The sequence below is a fragment of the Brachyhypopomus gauderio genome, chromosome 2, assembly GCF_052324685.1.
Source record: "Brachyhypopomus gauderio isolate BG-103 chromosome 2, BGAUD_0.2, whole genome shotgun sequence".
In the NCBI taxonomy this organism is placed as follows: Eukaryota; Metazoa; Chordata; class Actinopteri; order Gymnotiformes; family Hypopomidae; genus Brachyhypopomus; species Brachyhypopomus gauderio.
The window spans coordinates 25,704,833-25,720,208 of record NC_135212.1 but is presented as its reverse complement, the minus strand read 5'-3'; the positions used below and the strand labels follow the sequence as shown (position 1 = coordinate 25,720,208).

The 15,376-nt window shown below is 43.7% G+C and overlaps 1 protein-coding gene across 8 annotated transcripts in view; it reads right to left on the bottom strand.

Annotated features, from left to right (window-relative positions):
* The window catches only part of kiaa1549lb (KIAA1549-like b), a 54,569-nt gene that overhangs the window by 18,678 nt on the left and 20,515 nt on the right, over positions 1-15,376 (bottom strand). For 5 of the 8 annotated variants that reach the window (XR_013125590.1, XM_076992507.1, XM_076992508.1 and 2 more), the window contains 10 exons: positions 15,122-15,341; positions 14,766-14,899; positions 14,392-14,560; positions 6,488-6,547; positions 5,660-5,811; positions 5,324-5,495; positions 4,581-4,744; positions 4,259-4,294; positions 2,971-2,994; positions 2,172-2,362 (listed from right to left, as the gene is read on the bottom strand). Coding sequence is in view for 7 of the 8 variants with exons in the window: in XM_076992507.1 (XP_076848622.1) it covers positions 2,172-2,362; positions 2,971-2,994; positions 4,259-4,294; positions 4,581-4,744; positions 5,324-5,495; positions 5,660-5,811; positions 6,488-6,547; positions 14,392-14,560; positions 14,766-14,899; positions 15,122-15,341 (1,322 nt within the window). In the remaining variant the exon portion in view is untranslated. The remainder of the gene's footprint in view (positions 1-2,171; positions 2,363-2,970; positions 2,995-4,258; positions 4,295-4,580; positions 4,745-5,323; positions 5,496-5,659; positions 5,812-6,487; positions 6,548-14,391; positions 14,561-14,765; positions 14,900-15,121; positions 15,342-15,376) is intronic. The other 3 variants (XM_076992504.1, XM_076992505.1, XM_076992498.1) reach the window with 3 other exon arrangements.

The window sequence follows — 15,376 nt, the reverse complement described above, 5'->3', positions numbered from 1 at the left end:
TACAAAGCCATAAAATCAACATGAATTATAGAAGGTGCTTCTCTCTCTACCTCTGTCTCTCTGTGTCTCTCTCCTGGTATCTTTCCCTCTTACTTCCTCCTTCACCCCCCCCTCAGTTCTCTCTCTCTCTTTATTTCTCTCTCTCTCTATTTCACTCTCCCTCTCTCTCTCTCTCTATTTCTCTCTCTCTTTATTTCTCTCTCCCTCCCTCTCTCTCTCTCTCTCTCTCGTTGGAGGAGGTGGATGGGCTGTTGCACTAGGGCTGCCATGATTAGTCGACTAGTCACGACTATGTCGACTACTAAAATAGTCGACGACTAATTTATTAGTCGATGCGTCGTTTTTTTTCCTCTCCAAACTGCTGCGACAGTTTTCTGCGTTTCTGTCCTTGACGCACATGCGCAGTAGTGGAAACCGGAGTAGACAGTTGACGACATCCCAGGACGTTATACAGACAGGTTCTGGTATCGTGGCTACCCGGCTACGGAACTCAAAAGTGCGGGATCATTTTCCGTAGTCGGGTTCCGAAACGCGTGCAATATCTGCAAGGCAGAACTTGCCTTCCACGGCAGCACAACCGCGATGTACGAGCATGTACCTGAAGCATGTTGGGCTAATTGGGCTAATTGGGCTAATTGTCACAAGTTGTGGCTAATTGTGACAACAATGATGAATAGGGACCGTCATCTCTGTAATCTAAATTGCTAGTTAGCTGCTAAAGTTACCATAAACAGAGCGTTAACTTGGTACTTACTTATCGCAGGGTTGCCAACTTTTCAAGATCACTTGGAGTGAGATTTGATCTTTTGGGGGGGGGGGGGCGTTTTTTTCGGCGTGAGAAATCGGGTGTGTGAGCGTGTGAAGACGGTCAAATGCGCGTGTCTCACTCTCAATGCGTGAGAGTTGGCAACCCTGCTTATCGCTGTAGCTGTAAAAGTTAACATTAGTGATGGCGTGTATTTTCTGTAACGTCAGTGAGACCAAAACTTTATTTTTGTGAATAACTCCTTAGTTTCAGGTCCCTACCTAATTTGATTTAAATGTAGCGAAGTTTGATGCCAGAGACTAATGAAAGAAAGAAAAACCTAAAAAAAATTCTTTATTAATGTAGGCCTATTTATTTTTGTGTTTTTTAAGTCAGTGCCTTATCCTTATTTTAATAATTGTTTGTTGCAACAAGCTGCATATTTCAATAAAGGTTTAATGAACTATGATCTTAATTGTTTTTATTTTTAGTTATAGCTGAAATCTAATGATGGTTATATAATAGCAGTTGCATTCTACTGTATGTTTTATATTCAATTAACGTACAATCCGACTAGTCGACTAATCGTAAAAAATAATCGGTGATTAGTCGACTATTAAAATAATCGTTTGTGGCAGCCCTATGTTGCACCATAGTCTACTGAGACATGGACAACTAATAATATACAAGTTACTCATGTGAAGCTTTACAGTGAAGGACATGATGCTGATTTCAGAAATGTCTTGCAAATGTGTCTCTGTGGTTCTACACAATAAATATAGACATGTAAGTCCCATAATTGACTGACCATATTTACCGAACTACAGTATAATGTATAATGTGCAAACACTTGTATGGTCCTACAGATTGTAATGGCATGTCTTAGTCATAGTACCACATAGGTGAATATATTCTTGACTTTCCCCCAGAAAATTATTGAAGTGACCATAGGAAACACAAAAGAAAACAGGAAAAGAAGATGCAAGGTGATGAAAGAAATTATAAGGCAAATGCATTCACTCTTCCTTGCAATACTAAATATACACACACAGACAATAGTGCTACAAAATGCTGCCTTTGTAAATAGCCTAAGGACAGTGCAGCAGGCTAGACTGCGTAGTGTTTGGTCTTACCCAGCAAGCTAATGGTTCATGAGCATACAGCAGCAGGGTTAGGAGGTGCTGTAGAGGAACATGTCACTGCAGATGCTATGCTTGTGTACTAACAACATAAGCTTAGAAAGGGATTTGGAAAGGGCCATAAGAATCACACAGAAAAAGAAACAAAGCCTTAAGTAAGTGCCTTTCAGATTACACTACAGCATGTGCTAAACGAACAAACATAGCATTTTTCTTTGTTGCTAAAATGGTGCATTTAGTAAGCTTGACTCAAAATCAGCATAGACACAAAGCAATAAGGTTTGAACCTTTTCCTGATGTCACTGCTTATGGTCTTTTTGGAGTTTGTTCCATCTGGGTGGATGACCTTGTCCAGGGAGATGGAGGCATCTCGGATGGGGAGTGACAGCACCATGGACTCCTGTTTAACAGGCAGGGTCTCCTCATCGCCGCCCTGCTGGCCCAAGTGTTGCTTGGCATAGTCAAACCCCTGAACAGGCTACATCAATAAAATAAACAAGACAAAAAAAAAAAAAACAAATGCTCTAAAGGAAAACAGGCCTGTTCATGGTATAAAACAATTTTTTAAGCATATCTGCACCAAATACTTTGAGACCAAAGATCATTTTTGCTAAAAATGATTTGTCAATTACAGACAAAACAGTTGACATGATGACATCCTGTAATCAGATAAATCTTTTAAATATGTTTGAATTCAACATTAAAAATTCATGTCATTGACTTAACTGTCCAATATTCCAAACATACAAGTGGGCTCACAGTTAGATCCACTACCCATCTTAGGAAGCCTGAAGCTGTTCATGAAGTCACATTTAATACCCATGGACACTAATATTCCTCAAATCGACAAATGCGCAGACGCACGTACACACACCCACACACATAAACACACACACACACACACACACACACACACACTCACACACACACACACACACACACACACACACACGCACACACACAGTCTGTCTAAGCTAATCAAGCACAAGCTCAAAAATATGTCCACATGTCAGTTTGCATGAACTAAAATCTTGCTTTAGACACTGGCAATTTTTTATTAAGATAAATAAGTAAACAATACATGACCTGGCACTGACTCATCTGAATGCGCTACACACACACAAAAAAAAAAGTAAGTTCATACTATTGTTTTTTCCAAATTTTATATGCAGCATACAAATTACTGTGTTCAAACAACAAGAAATTATAACAAGAAAATAGCACTGCAGACTCCTCCTTGGGTTTGTCCTCTGAACTCAGGCAGTCTGAGCATGCTTCCTGTTTACTTTCTGAGCGATGTCATGGCTCTGCAGCTGGAGCCGGAGCGATAAGATGGGGCCTGTGGCACACGGCCGTCTGCCTGCAGCTGACGCTGGTTTAAGGACGAGGTATTACAGCCGCTCCCCACCCACCTCAGAGGGCCTCAACAACCTGATGTGATATCAATGCCCTGCTTGTTGAAACACTGATTGAATATGTCGTGTGCAGCAGTACAATTTGAAGCTTTTGGCATTTCCCAACAGTTCAAATTAATATTCTTCTCATCATCATGGGCATACTGGTCCTCTATAAGAGCAGGACTCACTGAGCATGTGCACACACCAAAGACCACCAGATTTCACACTGGACACTATTATACCATTTGCTTTTCAGTCATCAGCAGTATAAAAAGTAATTACTAGATGCTTTTGGAAAGTAACCCACTAGTTGCTGTTGGACAGGCAAGCAGCTAATTCTGTAAGACCAAAGGATAAATAAGATGTAAACTAGGTCAGAGCAGTGAACAGTGGAGAAAGAAACTCAAATGTGTCATTATATCAGATTACATCAGAGAAGAAAGGACAGTGTCTTATATTAAATTGTATGTTTTAATTTGACTGTACCAACAGGAATCTGTCTCATTTGTTTGTGTGTGCTTCACTTTCACCGGTTACACCCCACACAACTGTGTGGCCACTACAGCACTGCTAGCCTAGTTCTCCTGAAAGCTACAGAGAATATCTGACCTTGTTCCCAATACATACTGCACTTATTTGGGCATACAAACATTCACATGAGCATACACACACACACACACGCACACACACACACACACACACACACACACACACACACACACACACACACACACACACACACACACACACACGCACGAACGCACGCACGCACGCACGCACGCACACACACACACACACACACACACGTGTAGAATAATGAATTTTCTGAATGTGAGGTTTTGCATTTAAAGGGCCATCACTTTTCTTTACTGCCCCATAATAAGGTGTCCTGTGGTGTACAGTAAACATGTATAGAAATGCCATTCCAACCAAACCCTCAAATTCCAGATGAAATGAATAAAGATATGCATAACTACCTGATGATAATAACCCACGTCTCTCCGGTAAGCAGTCTACATGGAAGAAAACAGCATGAAGAGTCATTACACATAATCATTCACACAATCTCTCCCCCTCTCTCTCCCTCCCTCTCTCTCTCTCTGTGGTTGATGGAGGTAAAGCAAGCTTTTTTTTTCATTAGGTTGATGCTGTGCCAACAACATACACTTATTATGTGTAAAAACCACATTAACAAAGGTCTTTACATGTGCATTACAAATATAGTTTATATGAATAAGGGACGCTCCGTGATTGGCGGATGGAGCATGTGTATACCAAGTTTCCTTTGGCTATGTTTACCTTGACCCGAGGATTCAGGTTGCCAATGGCATCAGTCTTGAAGTCACTCTTGTTTTTGCGACACAGAACAGCTGTGATGATGATGATGATGATGGTCACGACACCAATAGGAGCCAGAACAGCAGCAATGATCCAGAGGTTGTTGGAAGGATTCTTTACCACAGCTGCATGATGGAAAAGAAAACTGAAGTCCTACACAAAACGCCATGTATCCATGTGTCAAGAAAACATGATGTGTACGGTATTAGAAAACCAAGGACTTGGAGGTACCTAAGGGTACTTACAAGAGACACATGCCTGACGTGTGTGTATGTCAGAGTATTTATGTCTGCCTGGAGCTTTAAATATGAGCTTGCATTATGATTATGTTCGAATGTTTTAGTCTTCTCTGCAGAGCATTCCTCTCTGTTCATAAGAAATGTCTCTTCTGATGTCTCTCACTAAGGCTCGCTGTGTCCTGTGGAGAGCTGAAATGGTGTCTGTCTATATCTCCCACACGTCTACAACATAAGCATATGTGTGGGGAGCTCAGTCAAATCCCTGAGCGTTAGTTACATAAAGAATGAGGGGTTACTCCTGCTCCTGAACCCTGCAGTGTTCAAGAAAAATAACTCGTTTGGTAGAGTTTAGCAGTTACATGTTTGTCAGTAAGACAGATAGTTTGATGATTAGGTGGTAAAGTTACACTTTCAGGCTTGCATCTAAAATCACCCCCCTGCTTAAGGTGAGATTTGATGACATACGTTCAGCCTGTAGTTGAACAAAGTAGCCCAGCGTGAGGGCTACGGTTTGGGAATCCACGGTGTTCAGTATTTTGGCTGCAGACGTGCCAGGGAGAGGTGTCCCATGATGCTGAACATAGTAGGTCAACTCGACTGGGTTCTTGGGTCCTGACACTCGCCTCATGCCCACCATCTGAGCTCAGCCAGATGAGAGAAACACAGTTCAGTGCTTCAGTAGCACACAGAATCCAACATGATACTGCACAAGGAACACTCTCAGGAGTTGATGTGACACATTGGCCTCGTAGATGGTCATAACTGGAACTGGTTCCAGGTCTCCAAGGTGCGTGGACTTACCTGGATGGTGTAGCTGCCCATGGTGGTGGCACGTCTGAAGCGTGCACCTTGCTGATGGGCCACCATGAAAAGCTCAGCCAAACGCTGCTCCAGTAGACTAGCGAAGCTCTGGTACTGGCTCTCCAGGGAGGTGTCCTCCACATCCTGTATGACTGCACACAAGCCATGGGGGGCAGGGAAGGGAACTCTGGTTATTCATCACTCACACTGTAGTTCATCCCATCACACTGCGGTTGACCTTGGTCAAGAAATATTGACCATCCTGACAGCAATGGAAGCCAAAGAAATACAATCTCTCAGATAAGATGGTCTTGCTTCCCTGCTGGGTACACACACAGACAAACACACCTACACACACACACACACACACACACACACTACACATACTACATCACACCACACAGACAAACACGTACGTACGTACACACACACACACACACACACACACACACACACACACACACACACACACACACACACACACACACACACACACACACGCATACTCATATAAAAACAAACCTGCATTAAAAATTCACACAATTCACCATCCCTAAAAGTATTTTTGAATTTGATTTGAATACTCCACCCTGTGTGCCCAGCACATTTTGGTATATATAGCTAAAATGTTTTGAGACATTGCTGTAAGAAAAAAGAAGAAATCTTAGTTGAATGGGTTAAAATGTAATGGGATATTCCATGTTCATGTCATATCTGGGATGATACTTCAAATCAAGGTTGATGCGAAAGCAACTTTTACTAGACATAAAATGGAATTTGCCCTATTTTGCAAAAATTGCTATTTGTAGAGAAAAAAATGACGATTACCTGTGATCACCCAGAAATTCTTGGTTGCAGCAGAAGTGTTGAGGTTATGGTACTCCAAAGCTAGAAAAGGAGAGAGGAGAAGAGAGAGAGAGAGAGAGAGAGAGAGAGAGAGAGAGAGAAAGAGAGAGAGAGGAGATTAAAGGAACTGCTTCCAATAGAGCGCCTTTGATCCTGAGTCCAGGGGCTTTTTATAATATCTTAGCCCAATGTGTACCGGGCAGACAATTCATACTTGTGAAGTCAAGTCTTGCAGCATTTTCCTAATGAAACTCTGGCTCAATTACATATTGCCAGTGTGATTAACAGCTCTGGTGGGCCACAGGCTCTCAGGGCACCAGCAGGGACTGTGAAATCAAAGCTGTACTTTGGCCAGTTTCTTGTGTGAGAGAGAACACATATTCATGCATACTAAACACACCTGAGAAACTGACACCATAAGGCATTTTTAATGACAATAATTGTTTCATCCTTTCTGGAAATCTAACACTGAGAAACACAAAGCTAACCACTTATAGGAGATGCGTCCCTCTCTGGTTCTGCTAGCCCAGAGCAGAAGGAGAGCACGTGTGATTCCATAACATGCAAGATATATGAAGAGCTTGACAGGGTTTCATTTTACATGCTCTACCATTCTTAGACAGAACTGGCGAACAACAGCAGAAAGTCATATTTTCCAATCATCGTGGGCATATCTGGACTAAACAAAGAGCTTACAATGCATGCAAACTCACACACACAACACACACACACACACACACACACACACACACACACACACACACACACACACCTGTAAAATCACTTCCTCATATTTCATCATTTACCCTTATAATTGCCCATTGCCATGGAAGACAACCATCTTTGCTTCCTGTGAACACCATGCATGATATTACACATGCCTATGGCATGAAAACAAACAGCAAATGTGTTGAGCCACCTAACCCAGCCTGGCCAATGCTGTCGATCTGGGCTATTTGTGCCTGACTGTTACATGGGTGAGCATATACTTCCATTAGCACCACGTATTACAATATTATAATTCAGTACGGTTTAGAATTGCGATTGCAGCTAGATGACATTTCAACAATAAGTGGGTCATTCCAGGATTTTGGTACATTTCAGGGTGTCACGTTGAGGACCCCGGCCCCTCCCTTTTGGGCGTGTGTAAACGTTGTCCACGTGCTCTGTCTGCGTTTTCGGAACTCCGTGGTGATAGCTTTGTTGTGTGAATAATGTGTCTCACCTGTGAATCGTCTCGTAATCACATGGGGCTAATGTGGTCTGTCTATTTAATGTGCGCTCGCGCAGTGTCCTGTGCTCGTCGTTGTCTAAAGTCTACACGTCTCAGTGTGTGTATACGTGTTCCGTGTGCGCTATTGCGCAATTACTATTTAAAATAAAAGTGACGTCAGTCTAAAGGAGGATTCAGTGTCTCATCCTTCGCCACGACCCCATCGTCACACAGGGGTGGTAACTTCTGAAAATTTGATCTTCAATTTGATCATTTTAAATCATATATTTATAATCTACAGGTTATAAACTATCAAAAAGTTTGATTCGTCAATCTCAGATATGGAAGAAGTTTTTTCTTTATTAGATTGGTGTGCAGTAAATTGGTATGCAGTAACAGGGTTGCGACTAACAGGGTTGCAAATTTAGGCTAAGTTGTGGTCTACCCCAGGAACAGATGCTCACTGTAAAATTTAGCTATGTATACAAGATCAAGGACAAATATGGTTATATAAGTATATAAAGTAAATTTTGACTCTACTCAATATTAGTCTTACAATATGAGGAACAGGGTTGCATTCACTGAGTGACACACAACTTGGACAAACATATTTGGAAAAAAACCTTGAAAATTGTTAGAGCACTTACCATTTTTCTTGCCATGTGGGCAGGAAATGTCCTTGTGATGCAAATTCCTTTGTGCCAGTACACAAATATTTTTAACCCTTTCTCTGCCAGATAAAATTCCTTATGGTAACAGGGCTGCGCGCATGTTGTGGGACACAACTTAATAGTGTAAAAACTGTGACATGCAATACAATGTAGACCAAAGAATTTGTTTTCATAAGTAAAGGAGATGCATTTCAACAATATACAAGAGGAAGTAATTTATTTAGAGCTTATTTTAATTGTTACATTTGGCAAAGGAATTGGTCACCCAATGTGTGGGACAAGAGAAAATGGCCATTTTTTGAGGCGGTTCAAAGGTATTCGGTCTTTTGAATAATATCTAAGGCGCTTATTTTTCCACCAAATTTTACAGTTTGTCTTATAACAAGTACAATGTTAAAAAAAATAGTCATTTAGATATTTTGGATATGTACATTTGAAATTTAAGTGGTGGGACAGGAAATGTACCAAAATCCTGGAATGACCCAAGTACACAACTGTTAGATTTTATATTTAAATGCTTGACTATAAAATATATTATATATATATATATATACAGTATATATATATATACAGTGTTGGGGAGTAACGAATTACATGTAACGACGTTACGTAATTTAATTACAAAAAAAGTGTAACTGTAATTCGTTACAGTTACAATGAGAAAATATGTAATTCAGTTACAGTTACTTCTGGAAAAATGAAGAATTACAATTTTAGTTAAATTTTTTAAATATAAACAAAAACCTTTGCGAAATATTTAATGATATTTTTATTGCTTTGCGCCCTATATCGCAGTTTTCCGCTTGTTTCTGTGCTGGAGCAGCAAGCGCGCGGTTCAGTTTCAGCTCAAGCAGCAATAATGACAGACGCCTTCAAGCACTGGACATTTAAGGATCATTTGTTTTGTTTTCGTGTTGTCAATAAATGTGAACCATGTGCCACCATCGGCAACTATTTGTGATTATGCCAAGCCTTTGTGTAAATTTCGGAGTTTGGAGGTTTATTTCCGATCAGAAGAGTTGCCACCTAGTAGGGGTGGGCGATACTCAGAATTTTGGTATCGATACGATACCGATACGATACTGGTCAGTATCGCCGATACCGATACTTCCAAACCGTTGGGGGGGGGGGGGGGGGGGGTTGGGGGGCGATACTTTTTACTTGAAATTATAATCCATTAATATAATAATTTATATTAAATTATATATATTTTTGCTGATGCTGGTCCAGCGTGTCGCGTGCCAGTGATTATGCCTCGTGCCAATGGTGGCACGCGTGCCATAGGTTGCCGACCCCTGCTGTAGACGGTCAACCAGTTTCAGCTGTGGAAAATTAAATTAAAACAGGCGAATACACCACAATTAAGCCAACTACAGGAAAGTCTGATGTATGGAAGTCATATTCCATTGTAATTAATGGAGAGGGAAATTGGCTTGTTGTGATTAATATCAGAAAGTGTTGGTGTACGTCACCTGACGGCATGTGTTTGGACTGTGGTAAGAAATGGGACAGCGTGATCCATCGCTATATAGCTGTTTTAATAAATACATAAGAAAATTTCAAGTACTAAATCTAATTAATTAAATTCATATTAGGATTGCGGGCGGGGGCGACAGAAATGTGTATGTGGCGGACGGGTGCGGGATTAAAACAAGCGATTTTTTGGCCGGTGTGGGCGGGAGCGGGACTAAAAAAAGCAGGTGCGGGCGGGAGCGGGATTAAAACAAGCGATTTTTTGGCGGGAGCGGGATTAAAACAAGCGGGAGCGGGAGGGAGCGGGATTAAAAAAGCAGTCCCGCGCAGACCTCTAAACTGCAGCAAAAGAATCGATATTTTCGCTGTGGTATCGATCCAATACCGATCCTCACCTTTGTATCGATACTATCGATATAAATATCGATCCGCACACCCCTACCACCTAGGTCTGACAAAAAACAAGAACACGGTCACACGCGAACGTAAATTGTTGACGGGGGGTGGCGAACGTAAAATGGACACAGCGAGAAAAAAAGACGGATTTAAAGTGTGCAGAAACAGTCTAAATAGTCGTTTGAACTAACTTAGTGAAAACTGGGACATTAAATGATTTTTTTGCCTGGACCGAATATTAAAAAGAAGGAAAACCGAGACAGCGACGTGAAAACCAGGACAGTCCCGGGAAAACCGGGACAGGTGGCAACCCTAGAAGGCAACCAGTATTGAGGTTGTAAGCGAGCTAACAGCAAGGCATGCTGACCGTCAAACACTGTGGTTTCCATAGTTAGCTACCTGCTGGGCTAGCTACTACCATTCACTTGAATGTGTTTGTCCTTTAGCATGCTAGCTTGATTTACAGGCTAACCAAATTAGCTGTTTAAAGTCCTAAACAGGTATTTGTTGAAATCATACATGACTATTATAGACAATGACAGACGGTATCAAATGAATATTTATGACTGTTTGGTGTTGGAAAAACGTTTGTCGATGTCTATGACACGACCTAACCTACCCAATTGATATCATTGGACCTATCTTAGACCTATAGTTCGACAAGCAATACATTTAAATTAAATTTGTATGAAGTAATGAAATGCAGTTTGGTATCTAATCAAGTGCATAGATAAGTGTATAGAATGCAGTATTTAGAGATACAATGCAGTTAGTTACAGCTAGTGTAAGTAAAGATGGTTAATATATATGTGCAGAGTAGATAAATTACCTAGGGAAATGCATGTGTGTGTAATGTATGGCAATGCACAGGGCAAAGAAAAATATATGATATAAATAAATGTGATAAATACAGATGGAATCACACAGAGATAACATACAGATTATCCTATACCACTGTAGATAGGGCTATACAGATGTGGATTGAAGAGGAACACTGTACAGATGTTGTGTGGATGGTAAGATATGGATAGAGGGGAAGGAAAGTATGGTCTTTGGGAAGAGTTCAATAAGGTGACCGCTGTGGGAAAGAAATGGTTTCTGAACCTGCTTGTGTTAGTCTGTAAACTGAAAATGGTAGAGCCTGGGGGAGGAGCAGAAAAGAGTACGGCCTGATGACAATAGTCTGAGAATCTTACATGCCTGGTGCAGGCATCTCTTCTTGTGGACCTCCTGTGATTGCCTGTCAGCAATTCCCTCTCAGCTTAGTACTCTTTTAAGTTTCACACTGTCAGTTCTCAAAAATTAAATGTTGATCATGGGTCAATACTCACTTAAACCGTAAAGTAATCAAAAAGTAATCCAAAATTAATTAGTTACATTACTTTTCAAAAGTAATCAGAAAAGTTACACTACAATTACATTTTAAACAAGGTAACTTGTAACTGTAACTAATTACTTTTTCAAAGTAACTTACCCAACACTGTATATATATATATATATTTTATAGTCAAGCAATTATATATATATATATATATATATATATATATATATATATATATATATATATATATATATATATATATATATATATATATACATATATTTTGTGACGCGTGGTGGAGCAGGGAAGGACGAGACACGAATCCTCCTTTTGACTGACGTCACTTTTAATTTTAAACAGAGATTGCGCAATATAGCGCACGAGGAACATATACCTGAACACAGAATGTGTAAACATTAGACAACGACGAGCACAGGACCCTGCGCGAGCGCACAGTAAATAGACAAACCACATTAGCCCCGCGTGATTACGAGACGAGTCACAGGTGAGACCGATTATCACACGACATAAACATAACCACGTAGTTCCACAGACGCAGACGATGCACATGGACAACGTAAACACACGCCCAAAAGGGAGGGGCCGGGGTCCTCAACGTGACAGACGCCCCCTCCATGGGCACTACCCGTCCCGGGGTGCCAACAGGACTGAGTGCCCCGAACCCACGACGATGAGCGGATCCGACGCGCTCAGTCCTGCGTCTGGGAGGTGCCCGCCCTCGGGAGCTGCAGGCGCTGCGGGGGACGGTCCTCCTCCAGTCTTCGCGGCGGACCCTCCGCTGGGTGCAGCGTGGCTGGCGGACGTGCCAGGTGCAGCGCGGCTGGCAGACGCCCCGAGCGGGCCGCGTGGGAGATCCCCTTCTGTCTCCATTTCCTCCTCTTCTCTCCGGCTCCACTCCATGGACTGCTCCGAGCTGCCACCCCGGGAGCAGTCCATCCTCTCTCCTCCGGAGCGATCGGAGGGTGGACTCCCTTTAACAGTCCCAAAAGATCTCTCTGAGGGGGGCGGACTGTCCTCCTCCCCCGTGTAGGAGTCTCCCTCCACCTCACTGTAGTCCGTGGTGAGCGTGGAGCACTCCGACAGAGGGTAGTCCTCCTCTTCTTCGTCCTGCTCCTCCTCCTCACCTTCCTCTACGGTGGGAGAGGGACCTACGGGTGGAGGGAGGTAGTCCTCTTCCTCTGACTCCTCCTCCTCCTCCTCACCGCAGTCCACGGAGGAAGCATCGCTCACCGATGGGGGGTAGGCTTCCTCCTCCTCCCCACCGTAGTCGACGGTGGAGGAATCACATATTGACGGGGGGTAGCCCACCTCTTCTTCTCCCTGCTCCTCCTCAGAGTCCTCCGACCCGAACTCGCTCTCTGAGGTGGACTCGTGGCACCTATAACGCAGGAGCCCACCCTCAGCGGCGAGAGGGCACGGGAAGGAGACGGGTGTAATTGTCTCCAAATCCTTACCGCGCCCTCACGGAACAAGTCCCTCCTCACGGGGTCCGGGCTCTCACGAGCTGCGGCTAGCTGAGCGGCGCACACTGGGTCCTGCTCCAGCTGTTCCAGCGTGGGCGTGGTCTCGTGGTGCGGGGAGGTGTCCTCCTCAAGCTCGCCCTCTGGTGTCGTCCCTGTCCCATAGAGCTCGGGGACGCTAACCCATATGGGCGAGAGCTCCCGGGAAGGCGAGGGATGTCTCTGCTGCCACACCCGCGCCGCCGTCTTGCGGTACTCCTCCGCCAACTCTGGTATGGAGGTCTCCCGAGCCGCGCACAGCAGGTAGGCGCACTCTGGGTCCCGCTTCAGCTGCGCCAGAGTTGGTGTGGAGTCGCAGCGCGGGGGGGAGGACGAAGCGCGGTGATGCCGCTTACTGGAGCGATGTGCCTTCTTCAGCCGGGTGGCGTAGCCAGGCATGATTTTGGTGGCTCTTGTCGGCTCGTCGTTCTGTGACGCGCGGCGGAGCAGGGAAGGACGAGACACAAATCCTCCTTTTGACTGATGTCACTTTTAATTTTAAACAGAGATTGCGCAATATAGCGCACGAGGAACATATACCTGAACACAGAACGTGTAAACATTAGACAACGACGAGCACAGGACACTGCGCGAGCGCACATTAAATAGACAAACCACATTAGCCCCGCATGATTACGAGACGAGTCACAGGTGAGACTGATTATCACATGACATAAACATAACCACGTAGTTCCACAGACGCAGACGATGCACGTGGACAACGTAAACACACGCCCAAAAGGGAGGGGCCGGGGTCCTCAACGTGACAGTTTTAATTTATATATGTTCTATATATTACTTTCTTGCAGAATACAACACAAAACACGCATCTGTAAACATCTGAATGTCTGAATTACATTATATTTTAATTTCATCTTCTGCATTTAAATGGTGCCACAGGCTTATTCTAATTGAATTTATTCCCAAATTCCAGGTACATGTTCATCAGGGTGGGGAGCAGACCTCCTAACTGCATGACAGGAAGTTTTGTGCAGTTCATCCAGCCACTTGGCTGGTACAGGCCCCTAAACATACGACACTCACTCTTCCTGTTTCAAATGAGAAGTCAGACGAGTTCCCCTTCACCTTGTACTGAAACATGAACCAAGCTAAGCCTTCTAAAAATAGCCCAAAACACAGCCGAGAGGAGGTGGGGGGGTGGACTATACATTGTCCTGGGATTCCTCAACTCCTTATCAAGGTTGTCTTGTCTTGTACAGAAAGGTGCGAGGATGAATATTGGACATGTTGAACAGTAACACAGTTTGGGTTGCTGCTGGGGGGGTACTTACGCTCGGCGGTTATGAGTGGGGGGTAAAACAGAAAGTATCCCACGAGCTCGGCAGTCAGGCGGCCCAGGACATTACAGGCCTCGGTGCCGTTGAGCGCCACAGACCCGTTATGCACAACATATATGAGGGAGACAGTGGGGGAGTCAGCTGACTGTGTCACACTCAGGATCTGAGAAGAGGGACAGCACGTGTCAGACTGCAGGTGCAACCAACGTAAAAAGAAATACATGCAATTATGTATGACAGAATAAACCGAACACCATTATAATTCATTTTTTACTGCAAACAAATTATTTAGAACCTTGAAAATGATAGATGAGCGTGATGCAATGGCCTGGCCAGTTGCAGCGAGTATATGTGGGAAGGCGCTGCACCTGGACACGTAGCTTGCTGTGAGGACCCTGCCCTTTGACCTCAGCCTCTGCGAAGGCATTCTGCAGCCTCTCCTCCATCATCTGAGCAAAGCTGCATGAACGCACGTCATCTCCTGGCCCTACGAACCTCAGGACTGCACGCACACATGTGCATTCATAACACAAGCAGACACACACACACACAAACACACATGTATGAGTAAGTATTTAGCTGTTCAGTGACAACACAGAGACAAACACTTTCCCAGCATACACAAGAGAGGATGAACATACGTGATTTGTTCACCAAGTCATTTAATTGGCAGTAAACCGAGGTGTTAGCACATATAAACACAGTAACCCATTCTGTGTCTGACCTGTCTTCAGCATCAGTGAAACAGCAGGTCTGGGTCTCCAGGGGGCTGCTGGGATATGCACCGCCTGCACCTGGGGCACAAACTGTCGTATATCTGCCACCATTCTCTCCAGGCCATAGGCACTCAGCGCCTCCACTACCACTGAGGGAGTGTAAACTTTATCCCCATGAGCCACAGAGTAAGCCACAGTCATGTTGGACGCCATAGACAGAGTTTCGATCTGCGGGAGCAGAGAGTGGTAATCGGTCAATAAAA